Raw genomic sequence first — 21,500 nt, forward strand, 5'->3', positions numbered from 1 at the left:
CCGTAGAGAGGAATTCTATTGTGGAGAGTGAGAGGAGCAGAGAAGCGATCCTTAGCATGTAAGGACAGGGGCAGCAGGGGCCCAGGCAGAGAGCTGGCTGGGGAAAATAGTGGTGGGATGTCAGGGAGGCTGCTCTAGGAGCAGCTGAATGCATATGGGAAGACTGCACCCTAGAAAGGCTGGGCACCCCCTCAGGCTCACTGCCTGAGGCTGCTGGCCAGGCTTCTGACTGCTTTCAACTCAGCCATCAGCCTGGAGGGTAGAATGCTACTCTCATGTGGTAAAAAGACAGATCAACTTCTTAGCCAGCACCTTAGCTTCCTCTGCAGGAGCTTAATTCTAACTGCCCTGAAGACACCTTCACTGGAGCACACTGCTGGTGCCCTGCCTCCTTCAGAGAGAACCACACATGGGCACTCACAGGCCCCTGACCACTCCCGCCTAACCCATCTCCACCGGAGCTGGTAGTCAATTCCTGCCCATTCTTACTGCACATAATGATTCTGGCCTCTGGCTCCATGAATACTCCCCAGGTTCAGGATCTGTTTCGTTTTTGCACCCCCAGCCCCCAAATCAAAGTGTAATTTACATAAATTGCAAAGAATCTTAAAGAGATTGATACATTTTTACGTGAACACACTTGTACATATAATCGTCATTCAGATCAAGATAGAGAATATGCCTGCCTCTTCAGAAAACACCCCGATACTCCTTTCCCAGTCAGTACTAAGCTTTCACCCTAGATCAGGCTGGCCTGTTCTTGGACTTGATTAAATGGAATCACATGCTTTGTACTCTCCTGTATAAAGCTTCCTCCTCTCAGCAGGATTCTGAGATGCAGCCAGGCTGTGTGTGGCAGCTCATTTCTTTCATCTCAGGGTAGTATTCTACTGTGTGGATCTATGACAATTCGTACATCCTCCTGATGACCAGCATCTGGGCTGTTTCCAGTTCTGGCTCTTATTAATAAAGCTGCAATGAACATACTTGTACAAGTATTTTTGTGGACATCTGCACTTGGTTTTCAGTTGTTTTATAGTTTTTTTTTTTTTTTTGTAGGGCTGCACTCACAGCATATGGAGATTTCCCAGGCTAGGGGTCCAATCGAAGCTATAGCTGCTGGCCTACGCCACAGCCACAGCGACAGCCACGTGGGATCTGAGCCGCATCTGAGACCTACACTACAGTTCACGGCAACGCCGGATCCTTAACCCACTGAGTGAGGCCAGGGATCCAACCCACAACCTCATGGTTAGTAGTTGGGTTCGTTAACCACTGAGCCACTACGGGAACTCCCAGGTTAGTTTTTCTGAAAGGGTATGTGTGTGAAGTTTTCATTAGTATGTCACTGATGACATAACATGGAGCAACTTTTCATTTATAGATTGGCCATTTGAATACATCCTTTTGTGAAGTGCAAATTCAAGTCATACTTCTGCCTTTAAAAATCGGGTTTCTCCAACTGATTTGCAGAAACTGTGTCCTATAGTCTAGACACCAGATACACGAAGTGTGATGGTGTGCTTCCAGCCTTTGACCTGTCTCTTCATTTTTCAAATCTTTTTCTTTTTTTGTCTTTTTAAGGCCACACCTGCAGCATATGGAGGTTCCCAGGCTAGGGGTCGAATTGGAGCTGTAGCTGCCAGCCTATGCCAGAGCCACAGCAACGGGGGATCTGAGCCGCGTCTGTGACCTACACCACAGCTCATGGCAACACCGGATCCTTAACCCACTGAGCAAGGCCAGGGATGAAGCTGCAACCTCATGGTTCCTAGTCGGATTCGTTAACCACTGTGCCACGACGGGAACTCCTAATGGTGCTTTTGATGAGCAGTCAGTTTCCTCTAAAATTCTGTCCTTCAAAACTTTCCTTGAAAAAGACACATGCACCTGTATGTTCATTGCAGCCCTATTCACAATAGCCAAGACATGGAAACAACCTAAATGTCCACTGACAGAAGAACAGATTAAGAAGATGTGGTATATAAATGTAATGGAATACCACTCAGCCATAAAAAAGAACAAAATAATGCCATATGCAGCAACATGGATGGAACTAGAGACTCTCACACTAAGTGAAGTGAGTCAGAAAGAGAAATACAAATACCACATGATATCACATATCTGCAATCTAATATACAGCACAAATGAACCTTTCCACAGAAGAAACTCATGGACTTGGAGAACAGACTGTGGTTGCTAATGTGGGGGGGGAGGGAGTGGGATGGACTGGGAGTCTGGGGTTAATAGATGAAAACTATTGCCTGTGGAATGGATAAGCAATGAGATCCTGCTGTATAGCACTGGGAACTATGTCTAGCTACTTATGACAGAGCATGATAAAAAGAACGTATTTGTATATGTGTAACTGGGTCACCCTGCTGTACAGTAGAAAACTGACAGAACACTATAAATAGCTATGATGGAAAAAATAAAAATCATTTAAAAAATTAAATGAAGAAAAAAATTCTGTCCTTTATTCATGTTCCTCCTCTGCTTAAAACCTGCAATGGCTCCACACTCCCCAGAGTAGGGGAGACTCAGCATTGTCTTTTCTACAGCACAGCCTGCATGTCATTGGCTAGGATTCTTACTCCACCTCTCACTGTTAATCTTGGGCGATACTATCCCACAGGGTGGCTATGAGGATTAAATATGAGGCCATCTACGGAAAACTTGGAACAGCATCAGAAGGTAACAACAGTCACTAAATGTAAGGTGCTCTTATTAGCACTGTTGGGACTTTCAAACAGAACCTCAGCTTCAGAAGGAGCCTGGGTGCTGCCACCTGGACATGCCGAGCTCACTGCCCTGGACTCTCTAAACGCTACTCAAGTTTAAGGACAAAAACAAACCGCACTTCCCCTCACAGTCTTCCCAAACCAAGTCCAAAGTGACATCTTCCTCCTGACTTCCCACTGAACTTCCTGTCCTCGCCACTCCTGTGACAGGTGCCACTGTGTCCCTGGTATTAGTTATCTTTTTACAGACTGATGGCCTCTGACACACCTAAACTGTGAGATCCTTGAGCAAAGACCCACTGTCTTGCAGTTCCTGATGCTCCCCACAAGCCTGATAGTTAAACACTCGCAAGCCACTCAACTAATTTGTTTACTTTTTATATACGATCAACTCCAGAAGGTACCAGGTGAATCAAGTACTAATCAAATTGAAAGTACTGCAGAACAAGGGACTTCATAAAATTCTACTCGTTAAGGTTGCTCCAGGTAAAGTTAATTACCTACAAATTCTTCTAACTCATCAACCACGTGATGTTCAGGACTTCTCACTGTGCTCTGTGGAGCTGTAACTCTACTATCTTTTACCATGAAAGTGCAACATGTGTTACCTGTACGACTAAAAATGTGTTGGTTATGAGGCCAGGCCCTATTACTGTTGATGAATGCCTGTCATGTGGAGTATTCCCAGAGAACTAGAGTGGCTTCTTGTTTTGGAGGAAGGTGAGTGCCCCAAGGGGGAGGGGAGGCGGAGGACGTGTGACGTGGAGGGAGGCAGGCAGAGGGTAGACTCACCTGCGCCCTTCCCAGCAGAGGCTCTACTTCTTTGTTATGCTCGATGGCGGTTTCGAAGGACTGAAGGAAATTTGACACAATGGGATCCACCACTTTCTTGTTGGTCTTGTATTTCTCGTGGATGATCTTTAGTAATCCACACTTCTTTACAGTACCTGTAAGAGTTAATTTATTCACATGGTTGGAAAAATCAGGTTCTTGGTTATGCTGACCTGAGGCTGTGGTCTGGGAAATGCAATTACGGAAACTGCTATTGTCATGGGAGACCAGCCCGAGTCCTGCTCACCGTTGAAGGCGCCACAGTGATGGCAAGTGTTCTTCTTCCGGCACTTATCAGAGATTTTCTTCTTTAGCCCCCGCTTCTGGAGGTAGGTCAGGCCAGGCCTCTTTAGATAATCCAGAAACTGCTTCCTCTCCTCCTGGGACAGCATGATGTGGCAGCAGGTTTTACAGATCATCTTTTCAAAATGAACCAAAACAGATAAAAGGGTAAGAGACAATGAAAAAGTCTTTTCCTTTTAAAATGCCACCCCACCCTTTGCCTAGGACACTAAACCCTATGCACACATCTACACGTAGATAGGCTGGGAGGCAGCCTGTGTTCACCAGAAGGCTGGCTGGAATCACAGCCAGCTGGCAGGGTTGTTTTCGTTTTTGCTTTTTAGGGCCGCCTCTGCAGCATATGGAAGTTCTCAGGCTAGGGGCTGAATTGAAGCTACAGCTGCCAGCCTATGCCACAGCCATAGCAACAAAGGAATTTAGCCATGTCTTCGACCTACACCACAGCTCATGGGAACCCCAGATCCTTAGCCCACTGAGTGTGGCCAGGGATTGAACCTGCATCCTCATGGATACGAGTCAGGTTTGTTAAACACTGAGCCACAATGGGAACTCCCTGGTAGGGTTTTTGTTAACTATATTTTATCTTTTGTGGTATTCTATATTGCTTGAATTATTAATATTTTTTATAATCCTTATCTACCACCTACTCAAGTCAAGGAAAAAGAAACTTTAAGCAATTTAACTTATTGCAATGACATATTGTGTGTTTAGTATAAAAACGGCCTCTACATGTATCCCCCACCACTCACAATTCTTATACTCACTCTAATGTCCCTAGATCATTAACTCCCAAGTTTATGCCCTGGAAATAAACATATACATGCCTACCTGTAAGATGCCTATAACTGCACGGAAGTACCCCACGTGAAAGCATGGCAGTTCCAGGTCAATGTACCCATAGTGGCCCAGACAGTCAGCCAAGTTCTTCCCACAGGTTTCACAAGGACGATCCTTCTCACTCGTACCCTGTGGTGAAAAACAGTCAATAATTAATGGAGACCAGTGAACAGGAAAGTGGGACCAGAGCTCACAGGTGGTCAGGGGACTCAGTGTCAGAATCACCTGGGAAGCTGCAGAGTATTCACGTCCATCTGACCAAAGAAAGATGGAATCCCTGAGATGTGCAGGTGAATGGGGGAGAGAGAAGGAAGCCCTTGCTTCTTCCTAGCTGGTGAGCCACCTGTTTCATCAGCAAGTCAAAACCCAGGGAAACAGGGAGGGCAGGGGTCTTACCATCCTGTGGTCAAGCACCCCGTACAGCAGGGGGGAGTGGTTATTGTCCTGGCTGTATAGGTTCTTACTCACAACCTGGATGTGCGCCTGCTGGCGCATCTCCTCAGCTGACTTCATTCCAAAACAGATGTGGCTTCTAGAAGGGAAAGTGAGAGAACTGTTACATCAAAACTACTTACCAAAAATGGCGATTATGGGAGTTCCTGTCGTGGCTCAGTGGTTAACAAATCAGACTAGGAACCATGAGGTTATGGGTTTGATCCCTGGCCTCGCTCAGTGGGTTAAGGATCCGGCATTGCCATGAGCTGTGGTTGTAGGTTGCAGAGGCGGCTTGGATCCCGCATTGCTATGGCTCTGGTGTAGACCGGCGGCTACATCTCTGATTCGACCCCTAGCCTGGGAACCTCCATATGCCGTGGGAATGGCCCTAAAAAGCCAAAAAAAAAAAAAGACAAGAACAAAAATGGCGATTATACATATGACTTGCCATAAGCAACCGTGTTCTTCCAACTCCTTACAGGCTCTGCTCCCTCATTATTAAACATCCCTTCGCCCTGCTGAATTGTTCCCACTTTCACTGTCTAATGAATGATGCTCACCACTCATGTCTACCTGCTTGCTGTTAAATCCAGTAAGACTTTCTCATTTTACCTCCCTGTAGCATTGACGGCACACCCCTCACCCCCACCACAGCCCCACCTTGAAAGTTTTTTCCTCATGGCTTTATTAACACTGTGTATGCCCTGAGTTTTTCCCCCCTCTGGTTTTTCCTTCCCTTTTTTTTTTCTTTTTAGGGCCATATCTGAGGCATATGGAAGTTCCCAGACTAGGGGTCAAATCAGAGCTACAGCTGCCAGCCACAGCCACTTCGAATCCAAGCTTCCTCTGCGACCTACACCACAGTTCACGGCAATGCTGGGTCATTAACCCACTGAGTGAGGCCAAGGATCAAACTGAACCTGCATCCTCATGGATCCTAGTGGGGTTCATTAACCACTGAGCCACGAAGGGAATTCCCTGGTTGTTCCTCCTTAAGTCTCTTTTGTGCTCTCTTTTACTGCCCTCCCTTAAATTTTGGCTTCTCTCCCTACCTAGAGCTACAGCCTTCATCCTCTTCTCATTCTACATGTCCCTCCTGAGTGATGTTGGGTTCATCTCTACCTGTAGGCCAGCTACTTCCTTCCGGCTAGAGACACTTCTGACACTTATACAGGTACCTCAAACTCAAAATATCTAAAATAGAACCTGGAGTTCCCATCGTGGTGCAGCAGAAATGAATCCAACTAGGAACCATGAGGTTGCCAATTCAACTCCTGGCCTCACTCAGTGGGTTAAGGATCTGATGTTGCCGTGAGCTGTGGTGTACACTGCAGACTCGACTCAGATCCTGGGTTGCTGTGGCTGTGGTGTAGGCCAGCAGCTGTAGCTCTGATTAGACCCCTAGCCTGGGAACTTCCATATGCCTTGGGTGTGGCCCTGAAAAGCAAAAAACAAAACAAAACAAAACACAAAAACAAAAAACCCCAAATAAAATAAAATAAAATAGAACCTAGCACTTGTTCTCCCAAATCGGTTCCTTTGTTAATTTTCCTACCAAACTGGGGGTTTACTATGCACCAGGAGCCCTCCTGAGGGCTGAGGACACAGATTAGATAAGACAGATGAGATGAGGTCCCTGCCAACATGGAGCTCAATTTCAGGGATGGCAAGACAGAATAAACAAATAGACATCTAAAAACGAACACATGCAAGTAACAAAAATGATCTTTAGAGGTAGAGGGAGCTGAATTCTGAATAAGAGGGAGCCCAGCCGTAATATGATCAAGAAGTCGAGCATTCTAGGTAGAGAATTACTAGGGCAAGGGTTCTAAGGCCAGAACAAGCTTGGCATTTTAAAGGAACCAAATGAATCCAAAATACTAGAGCAAAGAAAGCTAATGGTACAAGATGAAGTCAGTGAGGTATGCAAGGGCCAGGTCAGGGGGGGCTTGGGAATTTTGGTTGGGAATTCAAATGTTACTACAAGGGAAAGCTGCTGGATGATTTCAGGCTGAAGTATCAGGGATCTAATCCGCATCGCCCCACTCCTCCTTTTTGGCTGCACACACAGCACGTGGAAGTTCCTGGGCCAGGGATCAAAAACCCGCCCCACAGTAACAACCAGAGCCTCAGCAGTTGACAGCTGGGTCTTTAACCTGCTAAGCCATAGAGCAACTCCTAAATCTGTATTTTAACAGAGTCACTTGGGCTGCTTGGTGAGAACAGATTATATCTGAATTTGGGCAGGTGCTGGGGTGGATATGGAGGGACGACTTGGGAGAATTCATCCTGCTAAGAAACACTTCTCCCTTTCAGTAAATGGCAACCTACACTTAGCTGCCTAATCAATAAACTGTGCCAATTTCATTTCTCCCTCACCCATCCCTACCAATCCTGTCAATTTTACACGCTAATCCCCTCGGAACTCTATTGAACCTACCACCCTAGAACAGCCCATCATCATCTTTTGCCTGGGTCCCTGCAGTGGCCTCCAATGCCTTCCTCTTCCAGAAGGAGAACTGTTATCAAAACATTTCAACCAAATCCTGTCAAAAATGATTCACTGCCTTCAAGAACACTCTGGAACATGGTTTCATATCTCCTGCTTCTTTTCATCACTACCCTTTCTCCCTCAATTATGTTCTTTGAAGGCTGTTTGGTCTGCTTTCTTCTGCCTGAGCCCCTTTTCTAATTAGTGCTTCCAGAACCCCCATGCCTGCTCTTGTCCTTGCACTCGTCTGACCTCACGTTGACTTGTCTACCTTTTCCAACTAGACTAGGCAATAAGGCCTTACTCATATCTTATCTCTACCGTCTATCACTAGGCCCAGCATACAGTATCTTTCTCATTAAGTGTCTGCTGCAAGAATGATTGATTTACTTCTTTGGAGCTGGAAGTTCTAAAGAAAGGCCATGGCATAATAAATTAGCTCCGAAGACAGCCCAAAAGAGTAGCCTCATTTCCGAGACTGCTATCCATCTGTCTGTGGTACTGTTTTCTAGCTGGCAACTCCACCCTTTTGGTCAGCAATTACTACGGTGTCATGTGTCATGTGCAGCAAAATCAGTCCCTGCCCCAGATTGCTCCCCACGCTGCAACGACGAAAGATTCGCTGAAAGGGGTCGTTTGACCTCAAGAGAACTCGAGCTTCGGTCCGTGGTGCACGCACCACATCCCACTCCTCAGCCCAAGCCCAAGGGACCACTCCCGGTCTGCGGTCCGCCAAGTGTTGAAATGCCCTGTAACGATCAATATTCACTGATCCGCCTTGATACTCCAGAGCTGTGTCCACATCATTCACTGATTTCTAGTCCTTCCCTCCCAATTAACCCTCACTACTGAACCTTCGAGACCCAAGACCCCTGACCTCGGGTCCCTCTGGCCCTAATTTCTCCGTCCTCTGAGGGTTTTTGCTCCATCTTACATTTTCTTGGCCACATCCGTCTCTCTGAACTGCTCCTTCACCATGGTGACGGCTGCCGAGGCTCCCTCCTCGAGACTCCGTGAAGCTAGATTAGAAATACAATGCTCCTCGCCCAGCCGGGGCTACTTTTTGACCGGTTGCTAACACATCCGCTGTATTCTTTCGGCCACCGTAGAGCGCCCCACGTGTCCGCCTCCACTTCCTCTACTAGCTTCTGTTTGTCAAGAGAGGCTTCGGACTGGTTGCTTTTTACCTGCTCCCTACACTGCCACCTGGCGGGAACGTCTTGAAAGTGCCCCGAAACCTTCACTGTATTTTCTGAACCCCTTTTCTGGTCCATTTCTCCGGATCATTGACACCTGCAAAGAAACTACAAGACCTTGCCTCAAAACTTTTAGATAACCAGAGAGCCAAAAAATACATACAATGGAACGTCTTATCATCTTACAGACACCAATACCATCTTAATTAAGAGCCTCTATTTAAAGGAAGGTGGAGGCTAAAATGAACCAGCCCACGGAACAGATGGCTTCTAGACAATCAACAAAGGAAATAAAGAGGGCAGAAAACATGACCACACGTGCACAGAGTTATTTTGAAAAAGAAGAAAAATTAAATCTATATTATTGGTTACAAAAACAGAAGTAGAAAATCTGTGAGTTTAGTGTGAAAAATGAGCAATGGTGGGCTAGGGAAATAAGATGAAGGGAAAACAGGAGTGAAGATTATTCATGTGTTGAGGAAACAAACTTCTTGCCTCCAGTATGTGACACTCTGTGGGAGGTGATCCTAGTGTGACATCTTAGTGCAAGAGACTAGCAAGAAAACCATTCACTGTAGGACTCAATGCTGCAGAACCTGAAACTTGTATTTGTGAGAAACTGAACAGAATCCAATTGAGTGGTTCGACACCTATGAATTTTAAAAATTTTTAATTAAAAAAAATTTTTTTTTATCTTTCAGCCATGCCTCTGGCATGCAGAAGTTCCTGGACCAGGGATGGTACCCATGTCACACCAGTGACTCCAGTCACAGCAGTGAAAACACTGGATCCTTAACCTGCTTAGCCAGCAAGGAAATCATCAACACCTTTGCATTTTAAGGGATGTTGTCTTTAGACTTTCTGGATCCCCACTAGCAAAACACAAAGGTCAAAGACAAAAGGCAAAGCCAACTAGACTTCCCTAATCTATTTCAGCAGTTAATTGCTTAATATGTGTTTGAAGTAATGTTGACAACACTATACCAAGGAGATTTGATGAGTGACTTTCATTATCTAGAAGTTAAAAGCAAAAGTTCTGGAAACACAGGGTTCATAGCTGTTTGGGCACTACTGCTTCAAAGTTGTGTATTCTTGGCAAAGTTACTTAGCCTCATTGTATCTTAGTTTTCCCATTTATAAAAGGGACAAGTAATATGTACCCTAATTCTTAAGAGTTGGTGGGAAGGTTAAATGGCAAAATGAAGGTGAAAGTAACTAAACTGTAACAGACATAGAGCCATCACTCAAAGAATATTACTCTGAAGAATATAGCAAAGCTAATTCAAAGCCTACACCATGATCTATTGGTCGGTCTCTCTCTCAAACTGCAGGCTTATGTTTTTTCTTGTTACACGTGTCTCGTAAACAACACTTTTCTGGATCAAGCAGATATTTATTAAAAGCTCACTTTTTGTAGGGACTAAGGTTTTCTGAAAAACTCTAATTTCTAAGAAATTAGAGTTCTTTATATTTAGTTAGAAAAGCACTTGATAAGTTCAGAAAAATAATAGCAATAATAGGTCAGTTTTGTGTACTGGTTTTCGCAGTTTCCCTAGCAGTTAAACGAAGAGGTGTTGGAGAGGCCATCCACAGAATGCCTTCCAGCTTTACCAACCTCTAACGCGGGTGGAACTGATTTAAACTTTAATTCGGCTTACCGGAATTTTGTTTTTTTGGTCTTTTTAGACATATAGGGGTTCCCAGGCTAAGGGTCTAATCGGAGCTGTTGCCGCAGCCACAGCCAGAGCAACATGGTTCAGAGCCATATCTGCAACTTACACCACAGCTCAGGTCAACACCCTATGCTTAACCCACTGAGTGAGGCCAGGGATCCAACCTGCAACCTCATCCTTCCTAGTCGGATTCGTTTCCGCTGGGCCACCAGGGGAACTCCGGTTTACCGGTATCTTAAGCAGAGAAAAATTCAAGATAATGAAGTTGAACACGTACTTGTGTAAACCTGGTTTGCCCAAACTGTTCCCCATTAGGATTGGCCAGTTCACGCTCCAGGGGTGTGGCAAGAGAGAGGATAAAGGCTAGGTCTTAGGTACTTGCAATCAGGCATTGGCGAGGTCGGCCTCGTGGCCCGGCCACGCCCCCACGTCGGAACCGCCCGGGGTCCTTCCGTGAGCTTTGATATGATTGGCCGGCGAGAAGCACCCTTCTCTTTCTCCCTGGTTGCTTGAAGGCCAGCCGCCATCATGGTGAGTCTCCCCGGGCCCGTGGAGTCATCCACCGCACATCTGAGGCATCCTCCGTCCTGTGGTCCAGCTGTTAGGGTCCCGGCCGCCCGAAGCTGGGTTGCACTTCCCTGGCCGTGTCTGATGGGAGGGCGGTTGCTCAGGGCCCAGGAGCCGCCGGTGGGAAGTCTCCGGCTACACTGTCGACCCTGACGTCCCGGGCTTCAGAGCCCAGGGCATGGGGACTGCGAGAGTGGTTTCTACGTTTGTCGGCTTCGTGGAGCCTAGTGGATTTGGATGGGGTGGGGTAAGGAGAGACAACACCGCACTTGGGTTAGGCGGTTTGCTGGTGAAGGCAGTCGAGAGTTGAAGAAGATGCCGGCAGCACGCGAGCCAGTTGGGACGAGTGAAACCTTTTCCACGTGTAAGCTAGGAAATTGTTAGCCGAATGAATCCTTTTGTTTCACGTGGGGGAAATTGAGGCCCCGGGAGGAGCACTTGAAGGCTTACCCTATCACGACGAGTTAGTTCCGTCATTCAAAGGTTTAGCACCTGCTTGTAATCCCCCTCCGTTTTTTCCTTGACCCTTATTTTATTAATACTGTTTTTTGGCCGCCCCGGCAGCACGTGGAAGTTGTCTGGCCAGGGATCGAACCTGTGCCACAGCAGAGACCTTGAGTTGCTGCAGTGACAAAGCCAGATCCTTAACCCGCTGGGCCACAAGGGAACTTTTTGACCCTTACTTTAAGATGTTAAAAACTGTTGAAGTGAACTTATTTTGGTGTGGTTTTTCAGACTCATTTGAAGTCTATAATCAGTCTTTGTCTGCCATGAGAGCCCCTCTTCTCTCTCTGACACAATTTTTAAAATCTCGAGTAAGCATGCGGAATGTCCACATTGCTTGGTTACTTATTGTGTAAAAGTGCTTATGGGGCCATTAGGAAGGGAGTGCATTTTTTTGGTGGGGTGTAGAGTCACCAAGAAGGGTAGTTTAAGTGTAGATAGTGCAATATCTGTGGCCAAGTTAGCTGCTGTGAATGACATTTGTATAGATCACAGCTTTACAGCAGAGAAAGGGTCTTAACTAGGAGTGATTTTTGCCCCTGAGGAGACACTTGGCAGATTCTGGAGACAATTTTGGTCGTTACCGGGAAGGGTGTTACAGGCATCTTGTGGTTAGAGGTCTAAGTTGCTACCAAACATTCTTAAATGCAGGGAACAGTCCTCACAGCAAAGAACTAGTTGGACCAAAATATTGGTACTTTGGATGTTGGAGAAACCTTGCTCCAGAGTGATTTTTCTATAAAAAAGTGAAGTAAAGTCTTTAAAGATATGGCTGTTGTGCTCCTTTTCTTGGTACCGTTTTTGTTTTAGTGATGACCTGGGAGTTAGGCACTGTGCTAAGTGGGTTAGCAGGAGTTAGGAATTTGTGCCTTTTTTCTTTTGTTGGAGTTTTTCTCCCAAACCCTTGTGGCTACAGACGAGGAATTGCGTTTAAGGATTTGTTTTATTTATTTTTTATTTTTTATTTTTTTGTCTTTTTGCCTTTTCTAGGGCCGCTCCCACAGCATATGGAGGTTCCCAGGCTAGGGGTCCAATCAGAGCTGTAGCCGCCAGCCTGTACCACAGCCACAGCAACTCGAGATCCGAGCCGCGCTGCAACCTACACCACAGCTCATGGCAACGCCGGATCCTTTAACGCACTGACAAGGCCAGGGACCGAACCCCCGAACCCGCAACCTCATGGTTCCTAGTCGGATTCATTAACCACTGCGCCACTACGGGAACTCCAGGATTTAATTTTAATTATCTACATGTGGTTAGTGGCTACTGATTTGGACAGTGCAGTTCTAGATCTTAGAAAATTACTAAGTCAGGAAAAGGTTGAGTAGTTTTATTAATGAGTGTGTTATGTTTTCAGAACGACACAGTCACTATCCGGACCAGGAAGTTCATGACCAACCGACTACTTCAGCGGAAACAAATGGTAGGGAAGGGCACATCAATGTTTGATTGTTACTCACTTTTGAAGATGTATTTCATCATAAAAACAGTAAACTTGATAATATCTTTTTAGGTCATTGATGTCCTTCACCCTGGGAAGGCAACGGTACCTAAGACAGAAATTCGGGAAAAACTAGCCAAAATGTACAAGACTACACCAGATGTCATCTTTGTCTTTGGATTCAGAACCCATTTTGGTGGTGGCAAGACAACCGGCTTTGGCATGATTTATGATTCCTTGGATTATGCAAAGAAAAATGAGCCCAAACACAGGCTTGCAAGAGTAGGTGTCTTCATTGTTCAACAGATGCCGAAGACATTTTTCAGTAACATTGTGTTGTGGGTTCAGTGGAATGAGCAAGAGCAAGCAATCTGCAGAGGGACAACATACAGACCTAAGGACCTTTTAAGCGATTGAGAAAAGGTTCTTTGGTAAATGCACAGATAAAGTTCAGAATGGGATTCTGCAGGATTTGAGGAGGTGGCTTTGAACTGGCTCCTAGAAGAGCACTAAAGTAGGGCCCTTGGAGGCAGGAACTGGAAGTAGGGGTATGAGTTTAGAAAGGTAGGTTGGTACTAAATTAATTGAAAGCTTTATTACCAAACGTCTGAGTTTGGGCTTTACTCCAGGAGCCATGAAAGATTTTTGATCAATTCCTAGGAGCCAAGGACTACAGAGTGAACCCTTGGAGGACAAGTTTGAACTGTGGCTATCAACTTAGATATAGGTTTTTTTGTTTTTTTGCTTTTTAGGGCTGCACCTGTGGCATATGGAAGTTCCCAGGCCAGGGGTCGAATCAGCGCTACAGCTGCTGGCCTACACCACAGCCACGGTAATGTGGGATCCAAGCCGTGTCTGTGACCTACACCACAGCTCAAGGCAATGCCAGATCCTTAACCCACTAATTGAGGCCAGGGATCTAACTGAAACCTCATGGTTTGTTAACCACTGAGCCAGGACAGGAACTGCAGGTTATTTTTTTTCCCAATCATAAATGCTTTAGTATCACAATGATGCAGAGGACATGGAGGGCAAACACAGTTATACTCAGATTTTCAACCACATGAAGGGTCTTCTCCCCTAATCCCCGAGTTGTTCAGAAGTCAACTATATGGTGGTAGACTGAATTCCCTAGCTTACATACTAAATAGTGAACTAGCAGATGCATTGTTAGTTTGAAATAGTTCTTGTGTCTCCTTTTACTACTTTTTTTGCATTGCTATTGGATAAAATCTTGATACTGGGTAGGTCTGTGGGCAGTCACAGTGACATGGTAAATGGATGTTGTACCCTTTAATTGGGTGGTCTGGGAGGCCTGAAGGAGGTAACAGTGAAGCTGACAGCCTTGTAAAGATTGAGACATTCTTCTAGGCATCAGGAACAGCAATATGCACAAGTGGTCTACATGGCGGGTCTATAGTTCTTGGGAGACTCCTCTGTCAGCTGTGAGTAATAAACAGGGAGTTGATGGGAAGCCAGAATGTGTGGGGACTTAGTGAGCTGTAGGCTTAAGACCATAACAGCCAGTTGTTGAGAGGACACTTCCTGTACCATGCCTCTGTTCATCCTGTCTTAATTTGATGACCCTTCTGCTCTGAGCACAGGTACTTCTGAAGCTGCATTTCTTGAGCTCCGATCTGGTCACTTTCCTTCCAGGTTAGTGGGTAATGATGAATTGATTGCAAGCCACCTGCTTTATGTATTCCTTCTTTCTTTTTCAGCACGGCTTGTATGAGAAGAAAAAGACCTCAAGAAAACAGAGAAAAGAACGCAAGAACAGGATGAAGAAAGTTAGGGGAACTGCAAAGGCCAATGTTGGTGCTGGCAAAAAGGTATAGTTTATCAAAAGAAAATTTAGAAATGTCAATTTTAGGATTTCAGTTTCTAGAAAGTTGGGGTTTTGTTTTCTTAATAACCTTTCTTAATATTTCTTCTTTTCTCACTTCTTCTGGATTACAGAAGGTAACCTGTTCTGAGAAGCCACGTAATGTAGTATCATAAGACCTCCGTAGAGTAGCTTTGCCTACCCCTTGTCGGCTCACAGATGATAGCATACATGGGGCCACATCGGTTCATTGATCCTGTTGGGTACCTTGCAAACCTATGAGGAAAAGTTTTCATTTTACTGCTAATTGGCAAAGGTTGTTAAAGGGGAGCAGATTTAGGTTCCCAAGATTTATTTTCTTAAAATTGACAACTGGTTTAAGAAGCAGTTGAATCAATGTGGCCCTTGTTTTCCTGGCATGCTGGAGAGGCAGCAGTGTTCTGCATTGCTTTTCTCCAGTTAGTTAGGACCTAAGTGATTTTAATGATCAGCTTTTTACCAGCTTTGCTAGCTAATTGTAAGTAGTTGAATGGAATTAAGGTGTTGGGTTGTTAAATTAACAAATAATCAAGTGTTCTGTGAACTTTTTTTTTTTTTGCCTTTTCCCTCTACTTTCTTGGAATTCTTGTTCATCAGAAATGAAGTGTCTAGCAGGTACTGAGATTGTGAGCACGGTGTGGGGATGCATCACCTTCACAGAGTTTGCTTTGATGCTTTGCATGTTGGCTTTCAAAAGACAATTACGTAGTGTGGTCTATTAGAAAACCACTGCTATGGTTTAAGATAATACAGGATGAGCAAAGGAGAACAACTTTTAATTAGTTTTTGAAACTCAATGCATGTTAAATTGTGAAGTACCCCAGTGGAGGAAGGTGGGTACCCTACTCACTAGATCCCTCTAAACAGCACTTGGGCAATGCTGTGTTCCCGAGCTTCACATACCCAAGACATGGCTTTAGCTAACACAGGGCTTGGGAACTTCTCTAGTCCAGTCATGAGCAGTCATGGGACTGGTTGATTCTCTGGCAGCTCTGGCGAGAAACTGGTCCAAAAAATCTGGCAATGTCTCTGTCCTGGGAGCACTCAACCAAAGCCGCCATTTACCATATCCTTTACTGTTTCATAGCTATTTTTTTTAAAAAAATAACAACTTTTTCTTTCCCTTTCTTTTTTTGGCTGTCCTGTGGCACTCGTAGTTCCTGGGCCAGGGATCAGATAGGAGCTGCAGTTGCCACCTAACCTTAGCTGCAGCAACCCTGGATCCTTAACACACTGTGCCTGGCTGGGGATGGCACCTGTGTCCCAGTGCTCCCAAGATGCTGCCAATCTCATTGCACCACAGCAGAAACTCCTTCATTGCTTTTTTGGTTACTTGATCTCCATTTCCATCTGATGCCCCCTTTTTTTCCCAGTTGAAAAATTTTCAAGATAATTGTATATTCACATCAAAGACTTTTGATAAATACACTTTCCCCACAAGTATTTAAACGTTTCGCATAGTTGAGCAGCCTGAACCAGTAACATGTAAAGTGGGCTGAGAGTGTGGCTGGGGCTAGTAGGGTTTTGAAAGAGTGGTAGCACTGCCCTTGTGTGCTCCCTTTCGCCCTGACTCCTTGCCAGGCCAGGCAGTAACCCTGGTGTGTTTGCCACGAGCTCTAATCACATTGACCTCCCAGTGCCGTGAAGTTAGTGTAATGGACGGACTGCCAGAGGGACTACTTGCTGCTTAGAATCGCTCCCTGTTTGTGAGGCTTAGATACCTGTTAAGAGAAGTTCCAGTCAATGTTTGTGTTCTGATGTAAATCTGAAGAACATTTTAACGCATTCTTTTCTTCATTCAGCTTTTGAGTCCCATGGGTTAGTGGTGACATGTGCAAAGGGTTAGTTGTGGAGATCTGAGCTATTACTACTTCTGCTGCAAGTTGCATTAGTGCATTTCACTAGCACTGCTCTGAAAGACTGGAAAATGAATGCATAAATGAACTGATGCATTTTTTGGCTCAAAAAAAGTCAGGCATAGTAATATCCCTTTTAATATTCCTTTCAGTTCTTGTTCAGGTGTTGGAATTTTGCCTTTTGGATGCAGTAGAGTTCTAAATTAAGGAATAGTCTCATGTTGGAAAAGCAATTGAAGCATTTTTGCATTAGCTAAGTTCTGCCTCTTTCAGTACTAACTCATGCTACTTTTGTCTTCTACTGTGAACGATAGCTTTTAAACTGAATTGAGACAAGTTTTTAAAAGACATGTTCATTTAGAGGTCTCCCTTTCTGGTTAAATTAGACTTTAGGATGATTCTCACTCAGGTCTGTTGATGGTGCTAGTGCACCCAGCATGATATTGCTGAGCAGAGCCGAGGGGCTGAAGCTCCTCCATGTATAAGTAGGCAATAGCAGCCTTCTAAGAACCATAGTAATCAGGCAAAATGTTCTCAAAATTGGGAGGAATGAAATCAATGAGTGTATCTAAGGAGTGCTCTTTATACAATTGCAAAGAACAAAACAATCATCACTAAGGTATCTGATTGCATGCAGATTATTTAGGAGTTTGAAAAGGGACTATTAATGAAATGTTTCTTTTCCCTCTTCCTCCTTTCTCCCTTCCCTGCCACTGATTCAGTGAGCTGGAGATTGGACAACAGGTATAATTCAAGCTTTTCATTTAGATTGATAGATTTCCTTGACAGTCATTAAAAAAAAGAGCATGTGAACTAGATTTATAAATGTATTTACAAATGATGCTTTCAAGAGTTGTGCCTCTTAAATATTAGTAGCGACATGGTTTTGTTTTCAAAACTTAGAATTAACTTGTTTTTTTGTCTCATTCCTAACTTGAATGTTTGTGAGTTTTATTTCTTGGTGCTTACATTGTGTTATGATCATACAGACTTAACATGGTCTAGGTTACTAATGTTTGTTCTGCATGAGTGTCATTAATTTTGGAGTTTGTTGAAGACTTTGAACTTTAAAGAGTTTTAAAGGCAGTTGCTAACTAAATTTTTCTTTTTCTTTGATTCACAGAAGGAGTAAAGATTCTGCAGTGACTGTGTCTGTGGTGATTGTGCAAAATTTTCATGAGGGGCCCAATAAACTAAGAACTTTTACATGTCTGGTTGTTTGGAATGTGTTTGAAGTTTACTGGGAATGTTGTAACTGCTTAGCAGATTGAGGATGCTGTCCAAATTCACATGTCCTGTTAAGCATTCATTGAAAACTAGGGTATGTTGGGATGGTGTTTGTCCTTTTGAATAGCACAAAGAAGTCAGGGTGTAGAATATTGGCAACATGGGAGCACATAGGGCCAGTCCATTGTGCTTATGTTAATACTTGGCTTTCAGTGTAGTTTGTCAGTCTCTAAAAGAGACACTTGGATTCCTTTTTGGTCTTAATAGAATCCTACTTAGTCCTTGTTACTGAAAAAAAAAATTGCTGGATAGAAATTAAAGTTACTAGATGGAATTTTTATCATTTGTCCTGAAGTAAAAGAGGACCTGTCAAAATCATTTGCGTGTTGCAGGTATGTGCTTAAGGGATAAATGGGTGATTTATTGTGGGTAAGGGCTTGAAAGAGGTTCTAGAGCCATGAGTATTTGGGGGTAGTGTTTAACTGCTTGGTAAATGTGATTGCGTATGGCTTTTATGAAGCTAATCTAGTGCTGCTCCCTTCCCCCCATGTTAACTCTCAGATTGGCTTTTTTAGGCATCAAGGTCGAGAGCATGAACTGTGGGTTATTAGTTGTGTAGGGGTTGAGGGGTTTGAAAGGGGGTTTTAGGGTTGCTGGTGGGTTGAGGTGCCGTTTGAGAACATAGGAGACGTGAATTGAGAGCTGGAATGTTTTGGAGGGGAGAGAAGAGGCATTAGTGGCTTATGGGTTTTGATGCCTTTCTTCCCTGAAGTTGGAGTGTGATTGGTTTGTACCTTAGGTGGGCGCCTGTAGGCTTCAAGCTTGTAATGGTATTAAGGACTATGTCAGCAGATGAAAAGCTCCAGAGAAGCCTCAGGAAGCAGTAGAGGACTGAAAGACCTGGTTGGTGGGGTTGAAAGGGGATCCAGGAAAAAAAGCAAGAATCATGACAGCAGAAGGCATGTGAGAGGGTTGTAGGAAGGAATGGATGAGTCCTTGGGAGAGAGCATGGTGAGAGGCCTTGGCTGAAGAAGGAGCTACAGGCTGGAGGGTGGGGATGTGACCAGGTAAGTGAGGGACCTGAACCTGCTGGCCTGGGGTGCAGAGGCGGTGTGGTGGTTGTAGTTGTTGCATTTGTGATTATGCTGAGGCTGCATACTCTGGTTTGTGGAACCCATGGCCCTGTGGGTTGTTTTGTGTTCCCTTAGCAGATGGTCTACTTTAGGAAGAGCATAGAGTGGGGGATTTAGGCCTACGTGCTTCCATTTTCACCAGTCTAGGGTGTGGGAGCAGAGATGGACTGGTGAACAGCATGTAGAGGCAAGAAGCTCAAGGTCCTGGAAGAAGTTATATTTGGGCTGGTTCAGGACAGGGCAGGCATGGTGGGGAGGGTGAGTGGGGTGTGTGGTACCAGGGTCTGTGGTCACCAAGTGCAGGCGCAGGGCTAGAAGAAGCAACTGAGCACGAACCTAATACCCTTAGGTAGTTTTCAGAGTAGGGTGCTAGGGACTGATGTGAAGGTAGAGGGCATAGCTACAGGGAACCTGAGTGGAAGTGAATTTTGGCATCCAGGTCACAAAGTATAGAGGCTTTTCTGATGGGATATGCTTAGGGAGGGCAGAATTTGCAGTTGTTCAGCCAGTAGCCTCTTTGGTAAGGAGAATGGTGATTAACTCTGGTTGGACCTGTTTTTCTGAAAGAACTGCCTGGGCTAGGTTATTACAAAAGTCACAAACTGGCAGTCTTGTCAGTAAGCTTTGCTGGAAAGGCAAAGCATTTCAAAACAGGACATGTAGAGAGTTCCTGTCATGGCTCAGTGCTTAAGGAATCCGCCTAGGAACCATGAGGTTGAGGGTTCGATCCCTTGCCTTGCTCAGCAGGTTAAGGATCTGGCGTTGCTGTGAGCTGTGTTGTAGGTCGCAGACTTGGCTTGGATCTGGCGTAGGCCAGTGGCTATAGCTCCCATTAAACTCGGAGCCTGGGAACCTCCATGTGCCGTGGGTGCGGCCTTAGAGGATGGCAAAAACCAAAAAAACCAAACAACAACAACAAAAAACCAGGACAAATAAAGATTTCTAGCCTCTTGAAATTTCAGAGGAATTAATAGCAGGTCCACCTTTCTGCATTGTCACAGTTGGTGAGGTTAGAGGGCTGGCTTGTACCTCAGGGTAGGTGTTTGTTCTGTCGCTACCATAGCCTCTGCTCCTACAGCTGGGCTGCATCCTCATTCACCTGCCATCTGGTCTTTTGTCCCTTCTGTGTACTGTTTTCTTTCCATCTAGTCCAGCTGGGTGTCTGGGCAAGTTGCTTGGCCCCCTGATTGGGTTAGCTTCTCTTCACATTGGGGCTCCCAAGGGTGTGTTCTCTGCTGACCTGACTAGTGATTCTGAATCACTATTTTGAATCTCAGGGTTCTTGGAGATTCAGCACTTGGTCACCCTGACAATGACCAGACTGTACTCTGCTGTCATCCGGTTTTGAAAGAGCTTTTATGAAAACAAAAAGTTGACGTTACTGATCAACAGGGAGTGAGCAGTGAGGGAGGGCACATCCCTTCCCTCAACTTAGCTCTGGTGGGAGGCTGTGGCTTTGTCAGAGTAGCAAGGGAGAGTGGTGAGAAGAGAAGCTAGAGGTGGTTCTGAAAAGGGGGTGGCTTTAAAGAGAATAATGGGTGCTTCAAAGCTTGTCCTAGAACTGCACTCCTTCATTCCATTTGTAGCTGCTTAACTACTGCATGCAGTCAGAGTGCCTGTTGCCATAGTGTTATTGAACTAGTAGGTGGCCAATTGAATTTCCCATTTACTGAGCTGCTGTGTACACTAGCCCCTGTTCGGGGAGCTGGGGAGATGGGCTAAGAAGCTGCCCCTGCCCCTAAAGCTCAGAGTGGCTTAGGCAACATACCCATGGTCTCTGCCTGGATTTTCCTTACTGCGAAGCGGCAGCCTGTAATTGTATTAAATTACATGAGGGGAATCTAGAGGCGAGGTGGCTTCTGAGAGTAACACTAACTGGGGCAAGAAGTGATCTGGTCTGTGTGTGTGGGAGCAAGGGTCTCAGAGGGGCCCTGTGGAAAAAGATCCTAGGGAAGTGGGAACAAGCAGGCAGTTGCGGTAGGAGATGCGCCAGTCATCCTGTGGGGGAAGAGTGGGGGTGAGATTGGAGAGGGTGGGTGCAGGAAATGTTCTTGTCCTTGGTGGGATGGAAGGCCCTGGGATGACTTTCATAGAGTTTTGTCCAGTGCATATCTGATAGAAATTCTATTTTAATAATAGACTTGAGTGAGTTTCCTAGCAGTTAAGGACTTGGCATTGTTCCTGCTGTGGCTTAGTTTACTGCTGTAGCATGGGTTCCATCATTCCTGGCCCAGGAATGTCCACAGGTGCAGCCAAAAAAAAAAAAAAGACTTGAGGTTAGCTGCAAGAGCACAGAGATGATACTTGATTTATTTATGCTGGCAAAGCAGAGTCCCATAGCTCTGTAGTGAGTTTAGGGAGTAAACACACTTCGCTTTGATTTTTTTATTCCCCTTACACT

General features: G+C 45.1%; 2 protein-coding genes across 8 annotated transcripts in view; one reads left to right on the forward strand and one right to left on the reverse strand.

Moving 5' to 3' along the window:
- POLR3A (RNA polymerase III subunit A) overlaps positions 1-8,766 on the reverse strand; it is a 57,605-nt gene extending 48,839 nt beyond the window's left edge. For both annotated transcript variants that reach the window (XM_047760015.1, XM_047760014.1), the window contains exons 1-5: positions 8,573-8,766; positions 5,109-5,244; positions 4,704-4,841; positions 3,820-3,991; positions 3,534-3,688 (exon numbers count right to left, since the gene is read on the reverse strand). In XM_047760015.1, the coding sequence (XP_047615971.1) occupies positions 3,534-3,688; positions 3,820-3,991; positions 4,704-4,841; positions 5,109-5,244; positions 8,573-8,616 (645 nt within the window). In that variant the 5' untranslated portion in view covers positions 8,617-8,766. The remainder of the gene's footprint in view (positions 1-3,533; positions 3,689-3,819; positions 3,992-4,703; positions 4,842-5,108; positions 5,245-8,572) is intronic.
- Positions 8,767-10,918: 2,152 nt separating this feature from the next.
- Positions 10,919-20,996, forward strand: RPS24 (ribosomal protein S24). Of its 6 annotated transcripts, XM_047760662.1 has the most exons (8): positions 10,919-11,038; positions 12,936-13,001; positions 13,092-13,301; positions 14,741-14,851; positions 14,979-14,981; positions 15,481-15,498; positions 17,462-17,483; positions 17,863-17,945. In XM_047760662.1, the coding sequence occupies exons 1-6, from the start codon at positions 11,036-11,038 to the stop codon at positions 15,484-15,486; spliced, it is 399 nt and encodes a 132-aa protein (XP_047616618.1). In that variant the 5' UTR covers positions 10,919-11,035; the 3' UTR covers positions 15,487-15,498; positions 17,462-17,483; positions 17,863-17,945. The 6 variants fall into 6 exon arrangements, with proteins under 6 accessions (XP_047616618.1, XP_047616620.1, XP_047616621.1 ...); XM_047760664.1 differs by lacking the exon at positions 15,481-15,498; XM_047760665.1 differs by lacking the exon at positions 14,979-14,981.
- The last annotated feature ends 504 nt before the right edge of the window (positions 20,997-21,500 follow it).

This window comes from Phacochoerus africanus, chromosome 15, assembly GCF_016906955.1.
Source record: "Phacochoerus africanus isolate WHEZ1 chromosome 15, ROS_Pafr_v1, whole genome shotgun sequence".
NCBI lineage: Eukaryota > Metazoa > Chordata > Mammalia > Artiodactyla > Suidae > Phacochoerus > Phacochoerus africanus.

Bases quoted from the DNA above. Each gene is read 5' to 3' on its own strand.
- RPS24 (XM_047760662.1), top strand. The intron at 13,002-13,091 runs GTAGGGAAGGGC...ATATCTTTTTAG, and splicing joins TACTTCAGCGGAAACAAATG to GTCATTGATGTCCTTCACCC. The intron at 13,302-14,740 runs GTAGGTGTCTTC...TTTCTTTTTCAG, and splicing joins CCAAACACAGGCTTGCAAGA to CACGGCTTGTATGAGAAGAA.